The sequence below is a fragment of the Canis lupus genome, chromosome 33, assembly GCF_003254725.2.
Source record: "Canis lupus dingo isolate Sandy chromosome 33, ASM325472v2, whole genome shotgun sequence".
Taxonomy (NCBI): Eukaryota; Metazoa; Chordata; class Mammalia; order Carnivora; family Canidae; genus Canis; species Canis lupus.
Window position 1 is genome coordinate 18396730 of NC_064275.1, and position 27113 is coordinate 18423842.

Consider the following 27113-nt stretch of genomic DNA (forward strand, 5'->3'; position numbering starts at 1 on the left):
GGTGAAGGGAGATTGTTACATTTTTAAGAGTTTTGGAGTGGATCTTTGCTTCGTTCAAATGAATTTTGAATTGTTCCCCTATCAGGAACATTTAACATTCTTTATAAACTAAATAACATACACAAGAGACTATATGGTTCCTCTCTCCTCCACAAACCTAAAAGAAAGAAAAAAAATAATTGTACAATGAAATGACAGAGAAACAGCAAACCCTATTTCTGCAGGTCACATCTTCTCAATTCATAGATAGCACAGCCAACATAGAGGCTCTTCTGGTCTGTATGTAGGCTTTTCATGTCTTTTATTTTTGAGAAGGAATTCTAATTTGTATATATTCTAAATTGGCAAGGAATTTAATATATTAAACTTGTACATGCAAAAATTTTTCTAATCTTATTTTGGCAGACACTGTATAAAGAAAGTCGAGAAGCACAATTTTATCTGGTAGATTCAGAAGTAGTGACACATGATGTTCCCTACCATGATTACTTCTATACCTTAAACAGATACCATATCATCCGATCCTCAAAACAGAAATGCCGGCTGAGGTGAGCTATTGTAAATGAGTGTTTTAGTCAGGCTAGGTGAGATTATATTCTGGAACATATCAATCCTAAAATCTTTGTAGCCTTACACAACCAAGCTTTATTCCTTGCTCAAATTACACATCCGCTAGTGGTCAGTAGAGGGATGGGGTTCCTCACTCAAGGTCGCATGCGGATGAGTGCTTTGACATCCTGGAGCTACACAATCATTCCTGTGTCATTCCTGTTCCTACAGGGAGAGTTGTAGAACTGTGTTCACAGTCCAGTGGCCAGAACTAGTAACAGGACCCTGTTTAAAGCCAAGGCGGCTGTGAGTTCTTAAGAAACACATGGTGAGCACATGGCTGCAATGGGAAATAAGAAATGTTGGTGAATCAAAGATAGTGACGGGCCACCATGTGCTTTGCCTGGTCTTAGCTATTGTAGTTACTTTCACCTAATTTGTGACCACTAGAGATTTTTTGCACAAGGCATTTAGAAAATTTAGAATTTATTTTGAGCTTTTATTGCTACTTAAGTAAAGAAAATTTAGGGCTAGAGAAAGAAATGAATAAAATGCCAAGTACTTGGAAAATCTCATGAAGTTATTAGCAGCATATAGTAATTTTTAAATAAGTCATAATCAGTGAACAGATTTTCTTTTATACTCTTAATGACTTTGGGTCTTTTTGGCTTTCCATTCAACATAATCTTACACTGAATTGCAATGTTAACAGAACTAAATTCTTTCCTTTAAATAAATATTCTTTCCTCTTTATTTTATTAGAGTTTCCACAGATTTGAAATATAGAAAGCAACCATGGGCCATTATCAAATCTCTAATTGAAAAGAATTCCTGGAGTTCATTGGAGGACTATTTCAAACAGCTTGGTTTGTAAATTTCTTGATGTATCTATTTTTGTAAAGATAGTATTTATTAACAAAACTGATTGTCCATTTGGGTCAATAGCTGGAACTAGTAGACGATGTTGGATTGACTCCCACTGAAGTGGTTCTAACTATTCTCTACTTGGAATTTGAAAACTTTTCATTTTCATTCGTCTAACAAACACTTGTATTATGTTTATTATGTGCCAGACATGTCCTGTGTGTTTTATAAATGTCAGCCCCTTACAATCCTATGAGGTAGGTACTGGTATTTTTTTTCCATTTTAAGAATAAATATTGAAAGAGAAAGAGAAGTTAAGTGGCTTGTCTAAGATCACACAGTAAGGGCCTACCACAGCCTCTTCAAGGAGCCAAGGAAGCTGACTGCCATGAGAGACTGTAACTTCATCACAAATACGCCCTAGTGTTCCTTGGTGCCCGTCCCCCACCGCAATCCTTATGAATGCATCTTCCTTGGGTTTATGCAGGCACACTTAGCAATGGTAGGTATCATGTACATCTATGGATTTGGTGGTGGTGGGTACTAGACTGGAGAAGTGATATAGTTGTTCTTTTTTGCATATTTCTTAAAATAAAACATGAGGAAAAAATATATACATACATGAATTTAATTCTGGTTAAAGAAAAACTAGGGGTCAGTCATTCAGTTCAGGGTAAATTAAGGCTTCATCATTTAATTTGTTGATTATTTTCCTTGCTCTTCTCTCTTGGCTACTCATTATTAAACTCCTAATCAGGAACAAAGAAAATGAAATTCAGAAATTAGTTTGGCCGCTGGATAATGAGCTTCTAATAAAAAATCTGGTGAAGGAAAGGTTGAAACAAATGACAAAAATGAGGTTTTTAGGTTGTTTGCAGATTTTCCTTACCAGTCTTTCTTTTTTGCAAACCCTTATTGAAAACTAGAACTATTATATGCTACTTCTTCCTTTGATGTTGACAATCAAGTACCACAATCTATCTTGGAAATCTTTCTAATGATAGAATGTAAGTGGGTAGCCTGTTGTTTCCATAACTGAAATCATTATGTTAATATTTAATATAGCACATGGTGAATTTGCTCTGATGATCCCATCATTTATTAATACAGATCATTCTTCCTAGAATAGTGAAGGCTCATTGTAGGATCACTTTACCTTCCAAAACTTTTTATTAAGAGTAAGTTTGAATCTAGGTCATGAGAACCTAAGTAATAAAGAAGGGTACCAAGGCTTGGCTTAAAAAACAAACAACAAAACACCCCTCCCACCCCCGTATCTTATAATCAAGGTTTCTCTACTATCTAAAGATTTTTTTTTTCCTTCTTAGAATCAGACTTGTTAATGGAAGAATCTATGTTAAATCAGTCTATTGAGGACACTGGAAAACTTAGCAGCTTGCGAAGGAGAAGGCGAACATTCAACCGAACAGCAGAGACAGTTCCTAAACTTTCTTCTCAGCGTTCTTCTGGAGATGTGGGCTTAGATGCCAAAGGGGATGTTTCAGGTAGCTGTTACCTGGTAAACAGAGATGGAAGATTTTAGTTTACTTACATGAAGTAGACTATGGGTTAGATTTATTGACATGTCAGTTAGGAGGTCTCCCTTTTTCCTCTCCTTTTCTGATCATGTTTATCAAACTCTGCGTTCCTTAAAAATAACTAAGGAATAAGTGTAAAGAATCAGTTGTAAAAATGGCAGGCATACGGCCATCTAATGTATTTTACTGGGCCCACATGATACTTTAAAAATTGGACATTTTGATATAAAAACTCAGATCTGACAGCTCTGGACTCAAATCCCTTCACAGCAACAATCAGTTGGAGCTTAGTAGTAGCTGCTCCATCAGACAGAGCATGTGCTTCCCAAGTCCCCAGTCCCAACCACTGTCCCTTGCTGCTGGATGATTCACTCATGAATTTCCTAGTCTTTACAGACATTTTATTTCTACCCTTGAAAGTACTAAACTGATTATATGCTTTAACCTTTATGTACTCTCAGGTCCAGCCCAGCAAATTGCAAAGATAGAATTTGACTTTTATTATCCTCACTCTCAATTTTGAAGACATCTTGCCTCTACTGTTATTCCCTCCCTCTTGGAACTATAAAACTGTTACACTTCTCACCCTTCTACATTATCAAATCCTCTTTTAAGGCTTATATCTTAGTGTGACTATGTATCTGCTACTTTAGCTTAATAACACTTTAGCTTTGGAATTTATAAATTTGAGCAAAAGAGAACAGGTGAGGATTGTAATGCAAACAATGTACATAAACCCAGCTCAAATATTATTTGCAGGGATGGAACTTAGCTAGAGATCATACATGATGTATTGAATTGCTTATTTTAGAGTAAATTAATCTGTAACGTAGACCAAATTTGCAGGACTCATGTAGATTTTCTTTTTGTAAATTTGTTTCAAATTAGTCAAGCCATTAGAAATCAACAAAGGGGGCTGGGAATTTACCCTACATCAAGTTGTCTTTATAAATCATGTAAAAAAATTTCTTTTCCAGTTCTTTTCAAATGAAATTAAATCTTAGCCAGTGTTAATCACAGTCCTGTTCTAATAGAGATTTTTGTGTGTTGTGATCTGCAGGAAAGAAAAAGGAAATGGAAAACTGTAACTTTGCCCTTATTGTGGTGATGAGTATTTTGTAAGTATTTGTTTTGAGTGCTTATTTTGGTTGTGTCTTCATTTATCTTTTAATAGTTTCCAAAAGGATTTGATGCATTTGTATGTTATTGTACAGAAATTGCCACTATTTGACTAATTTTGGTCTCCAAAAACATTAATTTTAAATGCTTCAGTCTGATAGTTTTTGATTTTCAGGAGAATTATTAGATTTGAGGAAATACCCAAGTACACATTCAATAAACGTTTTTTAATTAATTAGCTAATTAATCCACACATGGAGCCCAATGCAGGGCTTGAACACATGACCCTGAGATCAAGAACTAAGGTGAGATCAAGCATTGGACGCTTAACCCACTGAACCACCCAGGCCACCCCTATATGGCGGAATTAATCTGACTTATTTCTACCATCATAAGTTTTTATTGGAAGTTCTGTAAATTTAAAGAGAGTATTTATATATGCAAGTGGGTGAAATCCCAATAGTGCTGTTTTGCTCTATTTGATTAGACTAATGATCCTTACCTTTTATGGTTAATTTCCTAAAATGCAGATTTCTACACCCCAGTCCCAGAGATTGAGTCAGTAGGCCTTGGGCAGAGATTAAGAATCTCGGAGTATTCTATAGGAATCAATGCAGGCAATCATTTGTAGGCGACTGTTATCTACATGGCTGTATCTGAGTATTGAGGTAGTCTATTAGATTTAATTGAATTGGTTCTGACTGGGGATATACTCTTGGTGAATATTTTCTGGAATGAAGTTCTTTTATCAGCTGCTTTTTCTAATTGTAGATTTCTGAATGTAGAAAAAAAATTTTTTTTAAGATTTTTATTTATTTATTCATGAGAGACACACAGAGGCAGAGACACAGGCAGAGGGAGAAGCAGGCTCCATGCAGGGAGCCCAATGTGGGACTTGATCCTGGGACTCTGGGATCATGATAAGTTGAAGGCAGATGCTCAACCACTGAGCCACCCAGGTGCCCAGAAAATGTTTGATATACCTTTGAGTTTTATAAAAGGTTTTTATATTCTGCTTAAGTTGGTTTGCTATGACAGTTTTGAATATGAAATATTATCAGTGATCTTTTGTATTACCATGCAGAAAATTTATAGTCAGATGTTGAAATGTTGGTCTGTATACTATTTCAGTGTCACAATAATTTCATAGATTTGATTTTCTTGTTCCTTAGTTTTCATTTTTTAAAAAAATCCTCTTCTGAGTAGGTTAAGATGAATACTATATATTTTTAAGTGCAAGCTAATATTTTAACAGAAAAAATAAGAGAGATATGATGCCACCTATATATTTGCATATATATGTATCATAAGAAGTATATCCATTCCATTGAAAGACTGCTATGAGAACCAATGAGTAGTTCATTTAGCATGTAACATTTTATATATGATACTATTCATATATATTTGGGATTTGATACTTCCTTTATCTAAGTTGAACTAGAAGAAATTTTTGCTGAATAGTAATGTAAAAAATTTGGTTTTCAGTGGGGGTAAGGTGGATGTTCATCTACATAAGATCAAGTCCATATTGATTTTCATTTCCTTTTTAGAAGTGCAGCATTATGGGTGTATATGGCTTAAGCCAGAGACACCCAAAAATAGATCTCAAAAGCTTACTTGGTAGATTTCTAAGCTGGTGGTCACACATCAGCACTGGCAGGATTCCTCGCAGAAAGGAGAGATATTAGGAACAATCCCAATCTGTTTTCTTTGAGGACTTTATTGTGACCCTAGTTACTTTCCAACTTTTTCCTCACTGTCCACTTAATTCCTAAAAGTGGTTGTTTCATACAATAAGGTAGGGATAGCTGATTTAAATAATGTAACAATAATTGGAAACTAGGCAACATACAGTTTTAGAGTTTTTACCTGTATAGTCTACATGAGCAGTGCTTAAGGAATGAATTAACCAGGTATGCTTTGCCCTAGTTTGCTGTTGCTAGTTCTGTTGAATGTGACGCTGTTTCTGAAGCTGTCAAAGATAGAATATGCTGCTCAGTCCTTTTACCGTCTCCACCTCCAAGAAGAGAAATCTTTACAGTAAGTCTGTTTTCCCCCAACCTATTATTATTTCAATAATTCTTTTGTTGCAGAAAACTTAATTCTAGTTCAGAGATTTGGATCTGCTGTTTTGTAGTCACAAACTTTTTTGTTTAATTTTTTGTTTTGTTTGCAAATTTATAGGACACAGATGATTTCTGTAAATGAAAGATTAGAAGCTGTCCTCCTGATTTTTAAGATTTTTTTTTTCAGTTTAGCCTCTGATATGGTGTCAGAAGTGGAAAATATTCAGAAGAAAAGAGATCAGGCCCGTCGTTTAAAAGGAGTACTCCGAGACTCGGTCATGATGCTTGAACAGGTAGGCAACTCTGTGCCATAGTACTTAGTGTTTTCATAGCACTATGAACCAGTTGCTCCTCTGGCTGTGTACAAATATTTACTATACCATTATTTGAAGAAACCCCCCTCCTAGAGGCAGTTACCCTAGAGTTTCTGTATTATTCAGAATACAGAATTTATGTGTACAGTCACTTGTATTTTTTTTCAAAATGGAAGCATACTATACACTGTTGTACACCTTCATTTTATAATTTGTAATATATATTGAAGCTGTTTACTTATCAGCATGTACATTTGACTCTTAAGTAATGGTGGAATTAGGGGGGCTGACCCTTGTACGGTCGAAAATTGCATATAACTTTTGACTCCCCAGAAACTTAACAACTTGATAGCCTACTGTTGACTAGAAGCCTTACTGATAACATAGATGATTAACACATATTTTGTATGTTATATGTATTACATATTTTTATAGCTAGATAAAGAAAATATTCTTAAGAAAATCATAGAGAAAACACATTTACAGTGTCGTCCTGTAAAAAATCTGTGTTTAAGTGGTCCCATGCCATTCAAACCCATGTTGTTCAAAGATCAACTGTATATATCTACCTCATTCTTTTTACCGATACTTCTGTATAAAAATTTATGCTTAATATTAACTCTTTTTATAGAGTTTGTAGATATACTATTGATTATTTTGTTTTTATCTATTAACCATGTATTTTGGAGATGCTTCCATATTAGCATATAAAGCACTTCCTCCTCTTTTAACAACTGCATAGAATTCAACTACATAAATGTGCTATAATTAATGATTTTACTAGTTCTCCATTGAAGAATGAACATGCAGATTATTTTGAGGTTTTGCTATAGATATAGACATTTATCTGTTGAACACAGTGTCATCAATAAGTGCTGCTCAGTTCCATGAACCAACATTTAGGATCCCCTTTGAAAAAGAAAGATTACTATTTCCATTATAATACGTTATCTGTGTACTTTTCAAGATTGAAAACTAGAGAGTGGTAGAAGAGACATTCAGTCACTGTTAATACTTTGTTTCCTTCCATCCTTTTCTTCTATACATTGATTTGTTTTTTAGAAGATCCAGTTATTGTCCAGTTATTGAGCATTTCTCAGGATATCATGTGGGGCATTCAAGGTGACACCTTCAGCTAGGCATTCTCCAGATGCACATTATCTACAGCTTCTGGTGACGTTCTCCCCTCACGCTTACCAAGAGTGGGTCTTATTTGCACTTTCCCTTTTTTGCCTCCTATTTCCCCAACTTTCAACTGATAACTCTGCCTCAAGGAGAAACGAGTTTTCCTCTCCCTCTGCAGATCTTCTGACTGCTGCACCCTGTCCTCTTGTCTGTGCCTGTCAGAGCTTTGCTCTGCCTGTGAGGAGAGCCCAGCATGTGTTGGTGGGAGACTTCCTCCATCACCCTCCAACATCCTATTTTCCATCTCCCTCATTCAGCTGGATCTTTCCTCTCTGCACATGGCCATGCCTGCTGTCCATATCCTCTTCTGTCTGCCCGTCTCTCTCTGCTCACTTTCACAGCCTGGCTCTTTCAGAGTTGTCTGCTGTGGCTGTCCCTAGTTTATCCTTTATAACCCATTCACTTTTTTAAGGTTTGGTATTCACCAAAGTCACACCTTCACATGGTTAACTTTTTTATAAGGTTTGTTCAGAAAAACAGCTGTCCTACCATATACTTTGCCAAACACAACAATCCTTAATTCTTTTAGTTTCTTTTTTGTGTGTTTACCCCATTTATAAACAACAAGCATGTATTGATATTTCTTGATTTTTCAGTTTTACATATAATCTTTCGACCTCCTATTATGGAAGACAAGGGTTTTCTTTTCTTTCATCTTTTCTTGTCTTCTTTTCTGATTGCCCTATCCTCCCAAGGAAGTTGTAATTTTGGTTAGATCAGTGTCCAGTGTTTGCTTTATTTTGACTAAGTTTGCTATCCTGAGCTGAGCCATGGAATAAACCATGACTACCTTTTCTTTTCTGTGCATTTTCTTATCCCTGGAATTATCATATGATAGTTGATTATTATACTATTTATAAGTATCTCATCTCCTAAAGCTCTGTCATCTAAGTCTTCTCTCCTAACCTTCATTCACCTCAGGTATTCTGAGTGGAGCCTTCTGACTGGCTCTAGTCAGGACCAGGGACCCTCTCTGCAGGTGCACAGCTCTTGTCCTGGTCTCTCCTGTGGAGTACCTCATCTGTTTCCTATATCCAGCATGTCTTCTGCTTTCTTGGTTTACTCCTTTCTTTTAATGGAGCATATCCTCTAGTAGCTTTCTGAGAAAGAGAGCATGGAGGTAAATATTTTAAGACTTCATTAGTGTGAAAAGTTTTTATTCTGTCCTTTCCCATGATTAATAGTTTGGCTAGGGGGGCCCCTGGGTGGCTAAGTGGTTGAGCATCTGCCTTCAGTTCAGGGCATGATCTCAGGGTCCTGGGATCGAGTCCCACGTCAGGCTCCCCACAGGGAGCCTGCTTCTCCCTCTGTCTATGTCTCTGCCTCTGTGTGTCTCTCATGAATAAATAAATAAAAATCTTTTTTTTTTTTTTTTTAAAGTTTGACTGGGGATAGAATTCTAGCTTGGAAACAGTGTTCCTTCACAGCATTGTTCCATTGTTTTTCAGCTTCTAGTGTTGCTATTGAGAATTTTGAGGCTGTTACCATTCCTCATCCTTGAATCTGGAAACTTGTGCCTTTTAGTCCTGGGAAATAGTGACTTACACAATTGATGATCTCCTCACCTCTACTCCCTCTCTTCTGATTTTCTGTGGCTCCTGTAATTCAGATGTTGGCCTTCTTTGGCACAGGGTATCTACTCTTACTTTTTCTCTCCAGCTTCTATCTCTTTGCCTTTTTGTTCTGCTTCCCCAGAGTTCCTTAACTTAATCTTCACATTCTTCTATTTTTCGATTTTTGCTAACAATTTTTTAATTTCAAAGACCTATTACTTCTCTGAATTTTTTTATGTCATTGTGATCTAAAAAATGAGTATCTTTATCTCTCTGATCATGTTACTAATGCTTAAATTTTTTTTCCCTTTTTGCCTATTTACTTTCCATCAAGATCCTTTCCTCCTGTTTTGATTTCTATCCTTAGAGTAAGAGGATTCCATTAGATGTCTGTAGTTTTTGGTTGCCTGCTTCTGTGGGTTAGAAGCTCTTATGCTCTTAACGTGGGTTGGGCTGGTGTACCCTGAACTTCTCTCTAGATCTGGTTCAGCTATTGGTTGAGAAATCCTGATATCACTATCTTTAGGTCTTTCCTCTTAGATTGGTCAATTTCCATAGAGAAAGGCTGTCCAGTTTCCATCTGAAGGATTAAGGGCTGCCAGCATTTTAGGAGTGAAATTAGAGTGAAAGTAGAGGTATGGAGGAGGGCAGGGCATGGGGCAGGGGATGATCTCAACACTTTTTTGTATAATCCCCATTTTTAGTCCCCTTCTCTTTATTCTGACTTCCAGAGATTCCTGTCAATTCCCAAGACTTTTGAGGATTCTTCAGGGTAGATTTGGTTGGTTCTCAGCTTTCTCCACAGTTAGTTTAGGATTCCACTTTGTCTGGTCTGCGAAGTCATCCAAATGCTTTCTTGTTTCTAACATTGTGTTGCCGCTTTTGCCGTTTCTGTTCTCCCTGTCCTCATGAATTTATGCCTTTTTTAAAAATAATTTTATTGTGCTTTTATGAGGTTTCAGGATGGAGGAAATTAGATGCCTGTATATAAGCCACCCAGTTGCTCTTCAGTTCACTCCTGTCTTGTTTTCTTCCCCATATCTTCCAGTGATATTGCTCAAGCTCAAGGTCCCCAGTAACCCCTGGCTTTTAAAATTAATATCCATTTTTTAAGTTTACATCTTATAGTGAGCATTATCTAATTTTGCCTTCTTTAAAACCATAAAAAATCCCCCTTTATTGTGATGTAAATGAAATACTATAAAATTCACCATTTAAAGAATTCGCATAGTCACAAAGTTGTACAACCACCACCACTGTCTAAATCCAGAGCATTTTTATCACCCCCAAATAAGACCCTATACCCATTAGCAGTCTCTCAGCTCCTATAGTTATTAATCTACTTTTTATTTCTAGGTTTGCCCATTCTGGACATTTCATATAAATGGAATTATACTATATGGTCTTTTGTGACTGGCTTCTTTTACTTAGCATAAAGTAAAACTACCTTTTGCTTGATAAAATCATCTCCTCTGCTGACCTCTTCCTGGCCTGGTACTCCAGGCTCTCTGTGTTAGATTCTCTTCCCTTCTTCTCTACATCCACTCCTCTAACTTGAGCCACATGTGCCATGAACTCCCAAATCCATCTCTCTTACCCTGACCTCTTCCCAGAGCTTCAGGCTCACGCGGTCACCTGGGGAGTTGGCATCTTCACCTGGATGCTAACAGGCCATCACAGATTGATCATGTCCAAAACATGAATTCAGTTTTCATCCTGAGCCAGGCTGATTCTCCTCTAGTTGATGTATTTCAGAAAGCGATGCTGCCATCCTCCAGTCAAAAACTTAATCCATTATGAAGTATGTACTTATTTTTGTGATGATCCGTTTTAGTTCTTTATTTCTCACTAGTCTGTAAGCTCCACCAGGGCAGGGACAGTACCTATTTGGTTTACCATTGTATACCCAGTGCTTGGCTTAGTACATACCCAGCATGTAATAGGGAAGTATAATATTTGCTGAATGAACAAATGAATGAATTTAAAGAAGAATAAGACATAATTCTTGCCTTCAAGTTGCCTATAATCTTATTAGAGCAAACAGATGTCCATGTGTATTGTTAAAAACTATTTAAAAAGTACAAAGTTAAATGTCAAGTAAGTAGCAATGCTTTGGGAGTTCAAAGACAGGATGATTAGGGAAGGCAACAAGAAGAAGGTAAGTTTTAAATGGGTGAAGACAAGCATGAGCATAATAGCAAGCAAAGGGGGACCCCTGGGTGGTTCAGTGGTTTAGCTCCTGCCTTCAGCCAAGGACGTGATCCTGGACACCCAGGGTCGAGTCCCACATCGGGATCCCTGCATGTAGCCTGCTTCTCCCTCTGCCTGTGTCTCTACCTCTCTCTCTCTCTCTCTCTCCGTGTGTGTCTCTCATAAATAAATAAAATCTTAAAAAAAAAAAAAAAAAGCAAGCAAAGGCCTAGAGGTGGAACTTGAGTTGTGTAGGAGATAGTAGAGAAACTGCTGCAACTAGAGAAGCCATTTAAGAAAACCACCTGTTGGGAGGCAGACTGTACAGCAGGCCAATACAGGGAGAAGTGCAGGACCAGGGCTGACTTCCTGTCAGGCACGCTGACACCCTAAGTAGCTAGGTGTTTTATAGATTCAGTCTTTTATTTGGGTATAGGTATAAACAAAACTATATTGAATATAAATGTAAACTTTTGGCATAAAAATAATCAGAAAAAAAGTTAAAAAAAATCTGATTTTCGAAATTAACTTTGTTTGCAGTTGAAGAGCTCACTCATTATGCTTCAGAAAACTTTTGATCTACTAAATAAGAACAAGACTGGTATGACTGTCGAAAGCTAGTGATCTCAAGGCCTGAAATTGTAGAGATACTTGGAACTAAAAGAAAACACCTTAAAGAAAGCCAGAGGATGGAAGATTTTAATTGTCATGGGAACATTTCCACATTTTCTCATTATTGGTACTTCTAATATAAACATTCTTTTTAATAACATTAATTTGATAACTAGTTTCTGATGGCCTCAACAATCCATTCTTTCACTTCCTATACATAATTCTAAGCAGTGAATTTCTCCAGTGAAGCATGAAATTTGTGGATTTGAATTTCTGATACAAAAAGAAAATGAGACACTGAATTGAGTAGTGTGGCCTAATTTTTACAGTGAGGTTTGAAGTCTGATGCTTTATCTGTTAGCACAGAATCAGTATGTCTCCAGTAGGCTGCTTTCCCAGTTGAGATACATTCAAGAGGCTAAAGAAGACAATAGAAGAATGAACCTCTTTATCATTACTACTTTTGAAGGACCATTTTTCAGGCATATATTCTGACATTTCCAAGTTTGTGTACTGTATTATAGTGTCTGAAGTTATTCAGCATGCATATTCAATTGTCAACCTTTTGAGACTGTAAGTTGGTAATTATTATCTGAAACATTCTTGAGCCATATTGTATCTTTTTGAAGAAATAGTTGTTTCTTCTTTACGTAGCTATCAGGGGTGAGATTTTCTTGTTTCAAATGGCAGAAGAGACAATTCTGAAAAAGGACACATGAAGGATACCAACACTCAAAATGAAGAACCATGCTTTCATTTTAAAAACCGGATGATTATGTAAAAATCTGGGCATTTAGTGACATATCAAATGAATACTTGAACTAAGCTTGGCTTCAGCTTAGCACTCTTTCATGGTAGAAGTGAACCACCTTGTTGAAAATTGTGGATTACTTTTTAGTAGCCACATAATGTCTCCATTTATTCACTCATGTGTGTGGCTTGTTTCAGTGGGTAAGTTATAAGCAGACACAAACTTTAGCTCTTCAGTAAAAACTTTTGGGGTCACTGTGTCCCAATACTAGTGCACTGACTGACTGAAGTTTGAAGTCAGACGGCAGTTTTGGCTCTTTGATGAAACGTTTTTAGGCATATATGTCTCGATACCTGGAACAAGAGAAGGACAGTGTGGAATAATTTGTATGTATTCTTACTGTTTGGACAATGCTTGCCTTTAGTTAAGTGTTTCTTTCTTTCCCCAGAGCCCCATGAGGTTGCTAAAGTCATTTTTGAAATGCCTGTAGAGAATGACAGTATTGACTTGATTACAGGGAAATGGTTTCTCTGGGTGATTCCCAACAAACCTACCTTGGGGTACCAGTGTACTTACCTGGGAGTTTTCTGATTTATGAAGTGTGGCTGTGATCAAGAGTCACTGGACTATAAACTTGAAGACTTTGTTCTCTGTTAAATTCACAAAAATGATCAGTGGCAAGCTGAATATTTTGTGATGCTTCTTTAAAAACCTGTACTTCGTAAATATACCTCAAAGACAATTACCAAAGTTGCTTTATAGATTGACTAAACATGTATGTAGGCAGAACTGAGTTAATTGTATGAGCCTGTTATATAAATTGAGTATCAATAAAACCCAAAATGTCTGAGTTGTAGTTTTTCTTTTTCTGTTTAAAAAGGAAAAAAAAGTTCCCCAGCATCTCCACCAAAAAAACAAAAACAAACAAAACAAACAAACAAACAAACAAAAAAACAAAAAAAGGAAAAAAAAAACCAAAACCTAAGAAACAAAGTAAGTAGAAACCATGCAATAGCGAAACCGTGTATATGGGCCTACACTCTTTAAGAAATTCAGTGCAAAAAAAAACAAAAATTAGTGCAAAAATAAAACCCAGAGAGAACTCCCATTAGGGCAGTTTCATTTCAAATATGCGGTCCGTTGGAACAAAAGTACTAGTAGGCCGGCCGGTCGAGTGTAGAATCTGCTCGCCAGAAATCGTGAAAACGAACAAGCTTTCCGAATGAACAGCTCAGGGACAGCGATGGGCCTTTAAGGGAAGGCTGGAGGATTTGGGGGCGGCACCCCGGGAACAATTTGCGGTGCAGAGCTCCACCTCAGCCTGTTGCCCGCGTCCGAGCGGGGACCGGCGCCGGGCGAATCCTCGGGCTCCCCGGGTCTCGGTCTCTCGGTCTCTCGGTCGGGCGCTCGGCGGCCCGGGGCCTGGGGTTGCCCCGCCCACGTCCCGCCCGGGGCCGCTCGGGGGCCGGGCCAGCCCGCAGGTGCGGGTCCTCGGGTCCTCCGGCCGGGCGGCGGGGGCGGGGCCTGGGCTGCGGGGGCGGGGCCTGGGCGGCGGGCCCGGCGGGGGGGCGGGCGGCGCACGTGCGGGCCGGGCGGGCGGGGATCCCCGGCGCCGGGGGCGGGGCACCCGGAAGCGCGCGGAGCGGCCACGCGGGGCCGGCGGGTGGCGGGCGGCGGGCGGCGGGGCGGCGGGGCGGCGGGGCGACGGGGAGGCGGGCGCACCGCCGGGGCCGGAGCCGGGGCCGGGGCCGGGGCCGCCCGTGCGCACAGGTGGGCGGCGGCGCGGAGCCGGGGCCCCCGGAGCCCCGCGGAGCCGAGCTCTGCAGACGCGGCCGCGCCTCGGGGGGAGCCGGCCGAGGTCGCCCCCGCGTCGGCCTCTGGCTGCCGCCGCACCTCGGCCCCGGAGCGCAGGTAACTTCCCTTCCAAGGTCATCCGTGGGGCGGGGCGGGGCGGGGCGGGGCGGGGCGGCGCTCGCGGGCGGCGGGGACGGGGGCGGGACAGGGGCGCGGGCCGGACGGCGACCCGGGGCGCTGCGCCGCCGCCCCCGCCGCCCCCGCCGCGCCCCCCGGAGGGCGAGTTTGCACCTGCGCGGGGCCGTCCCCGCCGGCGCCGGCAGGTGAGCTGTGGGGCCCGCGCGGTCGGCCGGCCCGGCGGGGAGCGAGGGAGCCCGGGCGCCGGCGGCCCGGCTGGGAAGGGGCGGCGGGGGCGCCCGGACCCGGGTCGGGCCGAGCCGAGCCGAGCGGAGCCGGGAACGCCTGGCGAACACGAGACTCCCCCCCTCCCTCCCCTCCCCCTCCCCCTCCCGGTTGCTCTTTCAGGCGTCGGCGGATAATCCGGGAGCGGCGTGCGTGCGTACGAGGTAGGAGCCGAGCGCTCTGCACCTTTGCCTGCTGCGGGCTCCTCGCACCTCGAGGCGGCAGGTGGGGATCATGACTCAGAAGGGCGGTGTGAAGCCGGGGAAGAAAAACAAAGCCGAAGAGCCCGAATTGGAGCCCCTGTGCTGCTGCGAGTACATAGATCGAAACGGGGAAAAGAACCACGTGGCTGCTTGTTTGTGTGACTGCCAAGATCTCGATGACGGATGCGACAGGTAAGGGCAGGGCCGCCTGGAGCTGACCCCGCTGGCCCCTCGGGCGCGGCATGCAGGACGCTGGATTCGCTCTTGCTGCTGTTTGCAGGCATCTAAGATTGAGAGAGAGCTGTGGTCCGCGTCAGGTGTGAGGATTTCATAAAGGTGAATTACTCAGGAGCTCACAACCGCACAGCTGTCTCTTCAGCTCAGTTTAGTAGGACATTATTATTTTTCACTTAAAGGGAGAAGCCGGTGGGGAGAACAGGCAAATAAAGGGATAGTGGCAGGTTAAATGTATAAAAAAAATGAAGGGCAGACCAGAATCTGTAAATTTTATTTACTTACCTGTGTCCTTTTTTTTTTTTTTTTTTAAAGATTTTATTTATTTGAGAGAGAGCGCGCGTGTGAGTGCACGGGGAGAGGGAGAAGCAGGCTCGCCTCCTTGAGCAGGGAGCCCGATCCCAGGATCCTGGGATAATGACCTGACGGGAAGGCTGATGCTTAACCAACTGAGCCATGCAGGTGCCCCAGAATCTGTAAATTTAAAATGAACACGTTACTACTAGGAGGTTCCTGCCTTCTCTGTGTTCCCAGCGCCTAGGGATCGAGTACTTGAGGCTGGACTGCACCTGACCACAAAAGGCCTTGAGGGTTGAAAGATCATTTTCCTGCTGTTGGAATTGGCCTCACCCTTGTTCCTGGGGAGGCGATCCAGTCCAGAAGCCATGTCCCTGCCGTGGACTGGCTGTTTTCAGCACGAGCAGAAACGCTGTCTTGACCAGTATCATTGCATTTGGCTTTTATTTTCAAATCCATTATCCCAGGTGTTGGAAATTACTATCCGAAAAGGTGATATTTAACATCAGAGAAAAAATTTTGTACCGAACAGAAATAACGAGGTTTTGATCCATTTTCCAAATAATCCTATAGCTAAAAATTGTTGCCATATGGAAAGCATAGTGTGGGAGGAAATAAGGATGTTGGGAACCTGCTTTTCCCAATCATAATTACTTCCGGTTACGAAAGCTCACTGTAGTGGCACCTTGCTGACTTAGAGCTCGGTGCATTCATCTAGACGTGAAAAGCGTCTTGGGACCACCGTAGTTCACTAGCAGAGCCCTGCAGCCCCTATAGTTCTTTTGTCATTATTCCTTGATTGTGTCTTGAGTCTTTTTTTACAGGTATTTTTAAATTGATTTAGTCTAAAATCCATACGGAGAAAATGGAGCACTCTGCTTTAATGAATGGAAAAATGATGCTGTTTCCGTAACCTCCATCACTCGAGACCACAGCTTTTCCATTAACCTTCTAACTCTTTCTCCCTCCTCGCCCTTGAGACCTGGGCCATCCCTGAGCTCTTGGCTCCCTCCGTACCCTTCTCTGGAGAGAGGCTCCCAGTCTCCCTCTGTCCTGCTGTGGTGTGACTCCCGTGTTCTCATCTCCTCCTGTGCCCAAGTTGTCGCCTTACTTTTCTGAATTGTTGGTCTATAATCCAGAGTTACCATTCCTTAAACTGTTCATTGTCTTGTTAGCCTAAGTGTGCAAACATGTCAGCAAATCCCGTGTGTCCACGAAGCTCAGGCATTTGGCTCTTCCTAGCTCGCTCTCCCCTCTTCCTTCTGCAGCCCCTGGCCCCGCTACACTGGCTCCTCCCTGGGCGCGGGACAGGTGTGTGCTGCACACGTGCCGCTCCCCTGGGACGCCTCCCACCACCCCCCCCCCCCCCCCCCCGCACCATTACCCGCCAGCTGTCCAGGTGTGGGGTGCACACCCCTCCTTTTTCACAGAGATCCCTCTAATGACTCCACCCCATGGTGTCTCCTCTGAGCGCCTCACAGTGTTTGGCCACAGTAGTTCATGGGGCGGTTTTGCTGCTTTGTCTCTTCTCATATTTCCCAACCTCCCGTGTCGTCTTCACGACCAGATGATGAATTGTTCTGAGGATCTTAAGTCTCTAGAGTCACCCGGGTCCGAACAGTACTTGCCCAGGATACGCCTGCATTCCCATGTATCTGCTTCGTGGAGAAATAGTTGTAACTGTTGTATTTCTAAACATCATCTCCCCTTTCGTGTTAAAAAGATGACCTGTGATCCGAAGAGCTCACGTTTAGTAGTTTGGAAGTAGAGAGCTTGGCCTTTGGCCCCTTCCAGCATGTGTCCTGCTGTTTGGCCTGCAGTGCTCCGTGGTTTTGAATTTAACAAACCCAAGTGAAGTGCCTTCTCTTTGTGCTCTTCTGAATAGATGGATCACGTGTAAGTCGGTGCAGCCAGAGACCTGCGAGAGAATCATGGACACGGTTTCTGATCGCCTCCGAATTCCTTGGCTGAGGGGGGCCAAGAAGGTTAACATTAGCATCCTTCCCCCGCTCATCCTGCTGCCCGTCTTCCTCCGCGTGGCCTCCTGGCATTTCCTCCTGGGGGTGGTGGTTTTGACCTCCCTCCCCGTGCTGGCCCTGTGGTACTACTACCTCACTCACCGAAGGAAAGAACAGACTCTGTTTTTCCTGAGCCTCGGACTGTTTTCTCTGGGCTACATGTACTATGTGTTCCTGCAGGAGGTGGTCCCCAGAGGGCGCGTGGGGCCCACTCGGCTGGCTCTGCTTACCTGCGGGTTATTTCTGATACTCTTAGCCTTGTGCAGAGCCAAGAAGAATCCAGGCTACCTCAGGAGCCCGGCGGGCAGCGAGCGGCCCGGGAGCGGCGGCCCCGCCGAGCGCCCGGGCCCCGGCGGCCAGGACAAGGCCCGGGGGCCTCTCAGCAGCCGCGCGCCGAGGGAGGAGCTTCGGGGCCCCCCCGGGGTGCCGGCCGGGAGCCCCGCCAAGGTGAAGGAGGACTGGTGCGCCAAGTGCCAGCTGGTGCGACCGGCCCGCGCGTGGCACTGCCGGATCTGCGGCATCTGCGTGAGGAGAATGGATCACCACTGTGTCTGGTATGTTGGGAGAACGTGGAGGCTCGCGGAGGGCAAAGCCCCGTCAGCCGCTGCCGAGCTCGGGCTTCTCCGGCCTCCGCGCCCTCCCAGCCGCACACCTGCACGTAGCCGGGGGCTGCTGGATGTGCCCACCTCGTGGGCAGTTCTCCCAGCTTCGCACGCGTGGGTCCCTCAGTCGTTTCCTGAAGGCCCTTGTGGTGGTCGCTGTCGCTGCTGTCTTGCTCTTCTCTTCCGGGCTCCCCTCACTTTCTTCTCCGTAAAACAAGTCTGCAGTTGAGTGAGAGAGATATATATGTATATATTTTTTTTAAGAATGGATCAGAATCAGCCTAGGCATATTTCCCCCGTCTGTGCTGGGCCTTTTGAGCGCAGAGCTCAAGAAAGCATTCCCATATTTGTTAGGGACTTTGTCCCCTCACGTGTGTCCTTCATCACCCTGATGGCTCCCAGTCCGCAGGGTTGAGGTGAGGCCCTGCCACGTAGCTCCCCGTTTTGCTCTTTGCGGAGAAACGGGCTATTTTGGTACCTGCCCGCTGGCCAGCGCCAACCCAGGACACAGGAAGGGCCCTGCCCTAGGACATGCAACTTGTAAAGACGATGTTGCTGCTTCACTGAGCAAATCTGAGGGAGGGTATAGTTAATTCAGATGCCAAGGCTGGAAGTAGCGTGCTTGCTACTCTGCAGCTCTTGGCTCTGAAGGCCCTGTGGTCAGTGAGTTATGCCTTCTGTGGCTAGGATTCTGGTCACATAGCACTACCCCCCCCCCCCCCCCCCCCCCCCCCGCCAGCCCACAGAAGGGGACGTGGGGGAGGGAGAGGGTGCAGCAAGGCCAGGAGGGCCTCGGAGTGAACCTCAAGGGGGGGCTCAGGCACAGGGATGCTTTTTTCTGGGGCTTTCTTTAGGAGTAAACAGGTATTTTCACTCTCAGATTTTGAGTCTTCGTCATATATTCGTGTGTGTGTGTGTGTGTTTGGTGGGGGGGGGGTGGCCCATCGACAAGCGCTGGATTGCAGAGGGCCTGACAGCTCCATGTAAAGGAAGATCGCTGCCCTACAAGTGGCTATGATACAGAACTCTTTCTCCCTGACCAGCGAATTGTTCTTCACCTCAAACCCGGTTTCTAACCTCTTGGGAATCTTTGTATTAACATATGTGTTTAACATACATATTAACACACTATGTAATACTTGTGGTTTTAAAGTTTTGCTAACTGATGTCACCCTTTCCTTGTGGTGGTGGCTGCAGCATTAACACACTTCGTAATTGGGTAATAGACTCGTTAGGATATAGAAAGATTCCTAGCCGGGTTCTGCTTTTTACTTGGTTACATCCTTAAAGTAATGATATGGTTTCACTTTGGAAAGAGCAGAGAATATAAGGCTACGCCTCTCAGTGGGCAAGTTTTTAATTCCCTAAAGGTGAAAAATAAGAGAACTTTTTAATTATTGAAATCCACATTATCCCTGTTTTTGAAACTTCCTTGTTTATTATGTGAATTATATGGAAAACTTTTTTTTTTTCTTTTTCGTTGGACTGTAGTTGATCTACAATGTTCTGTTACTTAACAGGTGCATGGCATAGTTGTTCAACGTGTATATTCATTATGAAATGATCACCGTGATAGCTTTAGCTGCCATCAGTATCAAGAACCTTAAAAAATGTCTGCTTTTTCTTCCCCCTATGCTGTTTTGAGGATAAATAGCTGTGTTGGAGAATCAAATCACCAAGCATTTATACTTGCCCTTTCGGTCTTCTTGCTCACTTCGGTGTATGGGATCACACTGACCTTGGACACCATCTGTAGAGACCGAAGTGTCTTCACAGCTCTCTTCTATTGTCCTGGAGTTTATGCAGATTACAGGTGAGATGCTACCGGGGCACGGAGCACAGAGACGAGGGAATGGGTGGGTGTTGCCGTTACCTAAGGGGCTGTGATTTGCTGCCAGGGTAGGAGTTTCCAACCAAAAGAGAGGACAGGCTGTTGGATGCTGGGTATCCTTGAAATGGCCAACAAAATTGTGCCTTTTTCTAGGGTGATGTCAGAAGGATCGTTGACCCTTACAGAGTGAGGAACTAGTACCCTCCTGCAAGTAGGACCGGGTTCAGTCAGGGACTTCCAGAGTCAGATGGCCACGTACATGCCCAGGGTGGCAAGAGTGAAACTAAGACCGTAAACGAGCAGTCCCAGGGTACGTGTGCAGTCTGTTTTGTCATAAATCATCTCGGCAAGTCCTCACTTCATTGCAGCTTTCTCGTGCTCTTTAGCCCTATCTTGATTCATTGCTTCTGACCCCTTTGTGGAGCCTCACAGTTTCTGTGACATGTCTTTACTTTCTAACCTCCATTGGTTTTTCCTGTTCTACTTTTTGAAAAATCACCACTCATGATTACTGTGGTATCTAGGTCAAAATTTCCTTAGTTAGGCTGGGGCACATTTCTGTATTGTAAAGATCTCTGTGTGCTTTGCTGCGTCAGCCCCAGCCAGCCCCTCCGCAGATGGCTGCGGGCCCCTGCCTCTGTTCTTCATCTCCTCCACGGTCTCCGCTGATGCGGTGCTGTGTAGTATCTGTGCCTTTCCCCCCGCCCCCAACCTGCTCTGAGCTAGGACAGCGCTGCCTTCGTGGTTCTTTTCTCAGAACAATCTCTGCTTTACCCACATAGCACCCCTGTGAAGGTATTTATTAGTCTGTGGACAGATCTCCCATTGCCATTATAGATCTAGATATTTGTGGGCATTATTAGAACAGGTTGGTCCTCCTCCTCAGGGTAAGTTCCTTCTTTTTCTGTATTGAGTGTGCTAGTAGGTTGTGAAATTCTGCAGTCACAACTGTGCGTAATAAATGTCCTCCAGCAGAGCATGGCTGTATGTGGTGAAGCATGAGTTTTGTGGGCTTTCTGGGGGCCACTGACACGGAATGAGGAACCCAGGCTGCCATTGGTACCTACCCAGTGTACAGGTGCTTCATGTCGCCTTGTTGAGCCCTGGTGTTCCTCATCTTTATGGTGAGGTCATCACCTCTGGGTCCCTTTCACCTTAACAAATGAAGATTCGGGATAGGTTCATTTCCAGTTAGCTCTTCATTTGCAAATGTTTGAAAATAATCAATTGGTGGACATGAATCAGCAGCCTCTCCTGTCTCAGTAAGGAGCTGAAGGGAGCTTTCTTGTCCTGTGTGATTGTTCGGGTTGAGGAAGCCGGACCTGGAATGTGATTGTGCTTCTACGTAGAAGTGAAGGGAAATATGAAACAAGACGAAATCAGAGAGGGAGACAAGCCATAAGAGACTTTTAATCATAAGAAACAAACTGAAGGTTGCTGGAGGGGAGGGGGTTGGGAGGATGGGGTAACCGGGTGATGGGCATTAGGGAGGGTCCTTGACGCAATGAGCACTGGTGAATCACTAAATTCTACCCCTGAAATAAATAATAACACTTCTACATTAACTACATTGAATTTAAATAAAATTTAAAAAAAAAGAAGTCAAGGACTCGCAGTGTTGGGAGTTGTCTTCTCACTTGTGTTCACCAGCATTGTGCCGAAGAGAGCGGAGACAAATGCTTGAGCACCGTTCCTGGGTCCCCATCCAGGCTTCCTTGAGGACGTGTATAGCAGTGTCCTGGTGCCTTGATTTTCCCCAGTTAAGAATAATTTAAGAATTGTTCGTTCATTTGATAGATTCTAAATGCTGTTATGTCAGCCGCTGTGTTGGTTGTATGGGGGATACAAAATGCAGAAACGTCCTGGCTGTTCTAATGTACTAGAAAAAGAGCCCCCCAATAATTCTAGCATGAAAAGGACATGCAAGTAGTCATAAGGTAAGCATTCAGGGTCCTGAGGGTAGAAAAGTATCCTCCGAGTAGGATAATCGGGGAAGGCGCCAGAGTCCTCAGTAATGGGTACCGTGTGCGTCCAGTGTCGGGATGGTGCCAGCTTTCTGACTGGAGAGATGGGCAGTCCTGACCCCCTCTTTGTCCTCCAGCTCGGCTCTGGCCTTCACCTGCGTGTGGTACTCCGTGATCGTCACGGCGGGCATGGCCTACATCTTCCTCATTCAGCTGATTAACATCAGTTACAACGTCACCGAGAGGGAAGTCCAGCAGGCCCTGCGTCAGAAGACGGGGCGCCGGCTCCTCTGCGGGCTCATCGTGGACACAGGCCAGTACAATCGGGGCTTCCTGCGGAACTGGCACCAGTTCTCCACGCTGGGCGCCCCCCCCTTCCACCACCCCGCCGAGGACATTGTCTGAAGTGCCTTCTGTGTGGCTCTGTGAGGGGTGGCCCGCCCTCTGCTCCCATCCATCGAACACTTCAGTGTCCGCGCAGGATGTTCATTTTTATCCCCAGTTTCTTAAAAGGCTATATAGGGCCACGCTCAGGTTTAGACACTGGACTGGGAAGAAATGAATTTTTCTGACTTCAACTTAAGAGATTTTTATATCAAAGCAGTGAAAGTAGAGCCATTCTTTTCCAGTCACCTTGTTAACTCAGTCACCAGGAGTGGAAAAGGATGTGGATTGCTAGTGCACAGATTGGTAGAAGCAATGCCCATCCATTAGTTAGGGGAGAAAGAGTTTGCATCAGGAGGGTTTCCAGTCCCTCTTTCAGTTCTTGATAGCCATGTGACCCTCAGTTGAGTCGCTTCCCCAAGTCTCAGGTTCATCTATAAGCGGGGTGCTGATGCCGGCCCCGGCCACCTCACCGGCATGAGGGTCATGCGAGGGACGTGGTATGTGGGAAGCACTGGGAAGTGACTGCAGCACCCAAGAGGGATGAAGTATTATTAGGAAAACTCAAAGACCGAGAGAAATGTTTGTAGGTCAGAGTACTGAAGCCAAAACTACCAGAGTAATCCATTTTCAGCATTTCAGAATGAAAGATCCTGCGATACCACATTGTACAGTTGCGGGAATCTCTCTTTCTGAAGTATGAGACGTTAACTACTCAGACAGGATGGTCGGATGGATGCACACCGTCCCCTGATCCTGAAGGCGCAGTCGATAAGCTACGATTATTGGTAGGATAATACAGTGGTTGTGAGTTTAGGTGATGAGTCCTTATGTTTATCTCTTTGTTTCTATATTTATTGTTTGGATTTACACTAAATAGCTCCAAACTCCAATAGGCATTACTGTTTATTTCCTCTTTCCGTGTTTCACCTGGGAAGGTGCTAGCACACTTAGGATGAGGCTGGAAGAGGAGAACAGACACCCCTGTGGGGAGCACTTCACTCTCGCTCCTGGGTAATGTGGCTGATTAATAATCAAGGGCTTGATTATCCCCCCGCACCCCCAGGAAGTAATGCAAACGCCGTCAGTTACAGCACTCGGTTGCAAAAACCAGTTTTCTGGCACAAACCCTCTGAGAAGTTGATTGACCAAGAGGTCAATCCTTGCACATGACTTCTCATTGACCTTTCCCTAGAAATCTCGCTTGGAGAGAAAAAACAGGGTATATGTGCTTTCCGCTAATTCATGGCTTATGGTTCTTCCCTGGCTCTTTCTAAGATCATGTTATTTTAATCATATCTTAAAACTGAAAACATATGAAAGATTAAATATTTGTAGAGAACGGGTCTGTTCTGCCATAGAGGTAAGATGAGGCACTTTTGGATGGGGAAAATACCCTCTTGAAATATTTGGTTTTATACACGTACTAATTTTGCAATCCCAAAGAAAATTCATGAGTCCCTAAATTTGCTTTGGTTTATAGCTTAATGTAGGGGAAATACTGCCAGCTGTTTCAGTCTGTGCGTGCATGCTGCTGTCGTAAGAAGTTCATACGTGTTGCGAGGAAGTACTGCTACTTCCTGCAACTCTACCCTCGGTGGCTGGCACCATCCCTAGTCCTGCTGCGAAACAAAGCTGTCCTCCAGACACTCACCACATTTTTATACAGGCTTGTCGCTGCTCTCCCCAGAGATGGATTGTTTAACCAGTGAGAGGCTCCGTATTCCACTGGGATGAGCCAAAGAGCAAGTCTGGGGATGTTAGCAGTCTGCGGTTTCTCCAGTGATGCCCTTGCTCTGGCCCAGAGTCAAGCATTCATTTGGAATTAACGTTGGATCCCACAGAACGAGTTCCTTGCTGCTAGGTTTGTGATAAGAGAGGAATAAGGTCAGGGCCAGCACATGCGGCCAGGAATCCCTAGTTGCGGTCTCTTGGATGCCAGATGTACCGCCAACTCTGATCTCCTAACATTAGATGATAAAAATTCCTAGGAACAATAAGACAGTGATTTTAGCCTCTTGCCGAATCTTTAACAGCCATCAAAACAGGACACGATAAAGATGAGTGGTACCCAGAAGACCACGATCAGGTGGGAGAGCTAGGAACGACTGCCGGTTTTATCACGCCCCCCTCCCCCCATGGCTTACCTGCGGGGGCCCCACTCAGATTCCCTCCCCTGTGGGAGGACTCCTTCTATAGGATTCTGGCTGGTTCAATCATGGTGCTTGTTTTCAGTTCCTTGAGGTCTTCGCGATTGGCATATGCAGGAGCAAGCCCAAGGGTTTGAAAAGTGCAGTAGCTGTGTGGGGGTAGAAGCCTACTGAAGTATTTGCAACCAACAAGGGGCCGTCTGGGAGCAGGGTTTCTCTAGGCCCTGGGACACCCTCCTAAGTCTGCACTTCTAGATTCTTACATCTGTTTATGACCCGGAACGATTTGAGGGATTTTGTCCTTTTAAAGGACAAGGCTTGTGAACGACTGAGTCCCAGAGAAACCAGTGGTGGTGGTGGTGGTGGTGGTGGTGGTGGTGACGGTGACGACGATGATGATAGCCGTGGGGACAGTGCTCTGCAAACCTATGAGCCGGCAGTTTGTTGGCCATGAGGGCAGGCCCTCCGCCACCCCCAGCATAGTTCCCTTTCCTCCCCCACCCTCCCCTCCACTTCCTCAGCCTGTTAGTAAACATAGGGATACGGAGCTCGGCAAATGATCTACGTTCTGACCTCCTCCATTTCGGCCACGCCATTGTGTACAATTTCTGGGAAGGAGAAGTGGGTCCTTTTGGAAGATTTAAGGGAAAAATAGTTGACGATCAGGATCAAATGAAAGGAGAAGGTCCTTCAGTATCTAAAATGTTGGGGTTTTTTTTTGTTGTTTTTTTGTTTGTTTGTTTTTAATGATACCCAAAAAGTACTTTGGTCATAGCTGGGCCCACCTGAAATGAAATGACCATTAAGAAGCCTTAAGTGAGTTTTAGGGACCCTGCCGCTCATGTCACCTCAGCCTCTGCTGTGTTTGCTTAGGATACTGGGAACCTTGGCCATTCAAGTAGTGTTGTCCTTTGGTGAATAAAGTAATTGCTGTCTTCCACTGTGCCACCTGCCTAGCAGAGACTGCTGCAGGCCTCCTCTAATGCAATAGCCCTTGGTACTCCTAATATTTTTAGTAAGAGAAAGTTTTCTATACTAGAATCTTCCACTGCCAGAAAACACAATGCCAGGACGGTTTCTCTGTAATACCGACCATCTGCTTCAGAGACTCTCTTTCCTTTGGGTAGGACGTTAGCTTTTTATTACAAAACTCAACTAACATAAGCAAAAATACGAAATCTAGAAGCACAGTTTTAACCAGGATGTTTAACAATGCTTTGTGACGTTTAGGGGTCTCTTTAAACGAGGTAAGTAGGTTTATAGGACTTCATTTTAGCCATATTTAGGTACCCTGCCTTTGCAAAAAAGAGAATTTCCTCAAACAAGCGAGGGATGATAGAGACTTTTGGTCGCAGCACCTGTTTGGAATCTGGTCTTCTCGTCAGCCTGGCAAGTATGCCATTTTATATTAAACACTGCCAAGGTGATGCAGGGAAGAAAGGAGAGCTCTGCTCACCTTAGCGCGGAATAAAATCTCCTGCGTTCTCGTGGGTGTTTGCTGTGATTAATAGAAACGTTTTGCAAAACCAGCTAAATGTGATCCTGTTGCTAATGGACTGTTACCCCAGTTCAGTTGGCACCAAGTGCTCTCCTGTAGCAGCAGCAGCAGCCAAAGACGGAATGGTTAACGGAGACCAATTTCTTAGAGGTTGTGGCTATTTCCAGCTATTTCTGAGTTGGGCTTTTGACTTACTGCCACTCTAGCCTTCCTGGTGGCACCTTCACGTCTAGAAAATCCATACTTTAAAGGCAAAGCTTTAAAACCAGAGCTTAGTCTATTCTAGTGACCGATGCACCAGACATCCCTCCCATCTTTCTTCTTGGGGCACCGCTGACACGATGCCATGTTCTAGACCTTGCAAGCTCAGTCTGTTCTGATCCCGTGGCCTGGGGGATTTGATGGCTTACGTTGTTAGGGCTTTTGAACCTTTTTATTTGATTACATTTCTGGGTCTGATGTTAGGCTAAAGGAAGCCCGGGAATATTTAATATTCGATACTTAATGTCACTGGCCCAGCAACACTAAAGGGGATTCCCGACGCCGGCGCTGGAGGCTGCAGGCTAAACGTTTTGCACTGTTTTTATACTTGTATTCATATCCTCTTATCACCTCAGACTCAGACACAAGGCCTTTTAAATGGAGATTTAAAAAATTACTGCCATTTATGTAAAATAACGTACTGTGACCAAGTTGCTTAAATGGAAAATAAAGTGCTTTCTTTAAGGGAAGTAGCTGGTGTTTCTTCGTGCGTCTCCTGAACTCTTGCTTTGAGAGAAGCCTGTTAGAGCTGGGCTGCTCCTCCGCCCACTGGTGCGTCCCCATCCTGTGGATGGACCGCAGTTACCCCTTGCCCTACACTGCGCTTTTCCTGTGGTTACTTTGCTGGTTTTGCAGGCCAGGGACGGTGCTTATGTGGGCATTTGGTTAGCAGGAACATCTCCAGTCCTGCTTCTCGGGCAGCCCACCCAGCAACAAGTGCAGGCCGCTGACCG

At 44.1% G+C, this 27113-nt stretch overlaps 2 protein-coding genes and 1 long non-coding RNA gene across 11 annotated transcripts in view; 2 read left to right on the forward strand and 1 right to left on the reverse strand.

Annotated features, from left to right (window-relative positions):
* The window catches only part of GRAMD1C (GRAM domain containing 1C), an 87686-nt gene extending 74095 nt beyond the window's left edge, over positions 1–13591 (forward strand). For all 7 annotated transcript variants that reach the window (XM_049105180.1, XM_049105181.1, XM_049105186.1 and 4 more), the window contains 7 exons: positions 406–548; positions 1312–1415; positions 2742–2918; positions 4012–4069; positions 6000–6110; positions 6324–6429; positions 11919–13591. In XM_049105180.1, the coding sequence (XP_048961137.1) occupies positions 406–548; positions 1312–1415; positions 2742–2918; positions 4012–4069; positions 6000–6110; positions 6324–6429; positions 11919–11999 (780 nt within the window). In that variant the 3' untranslated portion in view covers positions 12000–13591. The remainder of the gene's footprint in view (positions 1–405; positions 549–1311; positions 1416–2741; positions 2919–4011; positions 4070–5999; positions 6111–6323; positions 6430–11918) is intronic.
* On the reverse strand, positions 2151–13454 carry LOC125754220 (uncharacterized). The gene is made up of 2 exons (XR_007407879.1): positions 13318–13454; positions 2151–2929 (listed from the first exon to the last, which is right to left on the reverse strand). It is a non-coding gene; the product is annotated as an uncharacterized LOC125754220 (long non-coding RNA).
* A 905-nt stretch (positions 13592–14496) lies between the features above and the next one.
* On the forward strand, positions 14497–26849 carry ZDHHC23 (zinc finger DHHC-type palmitoyltransferase 23). Of its 3 annotated transcripts, none has more exons than XM_025477225.3 (5): positions 14497–14652; positions 15061–15332; positions 17557–18243; positions 19946–20104; positions 22224–26849. In XM_025477225.3, the coding sequence occupies exons 2-5, from the start codon at positions 15172–15174 to the stop codon at positions 22489–22491; spliced, it is 1275 nt and encodes a 424-aa protein (XP_025333010.1). In that variant the 5' UTR covers positions 14497–14652; positions 15061–15171; the 3' UTR covers positions 22492–26849. The 3 variants fall into 3 exon arrangements, with proteins under 3 accessions (XP_025333010.1, XP_025332991.1, XP_025333000.1); XM_025477206.3 differs by having other exon boundaries at positions 14499–14652; positions 19937–20104; XM_025477215.3 differs by lacking the exon at positions 14497–14652 and adding an exon at positions 14788–14858 and having other exon boundaries at positions 19937–20104.
* The last annotated feature ends 264 nt before the right edge of the window (positions 26850–27113 follow it).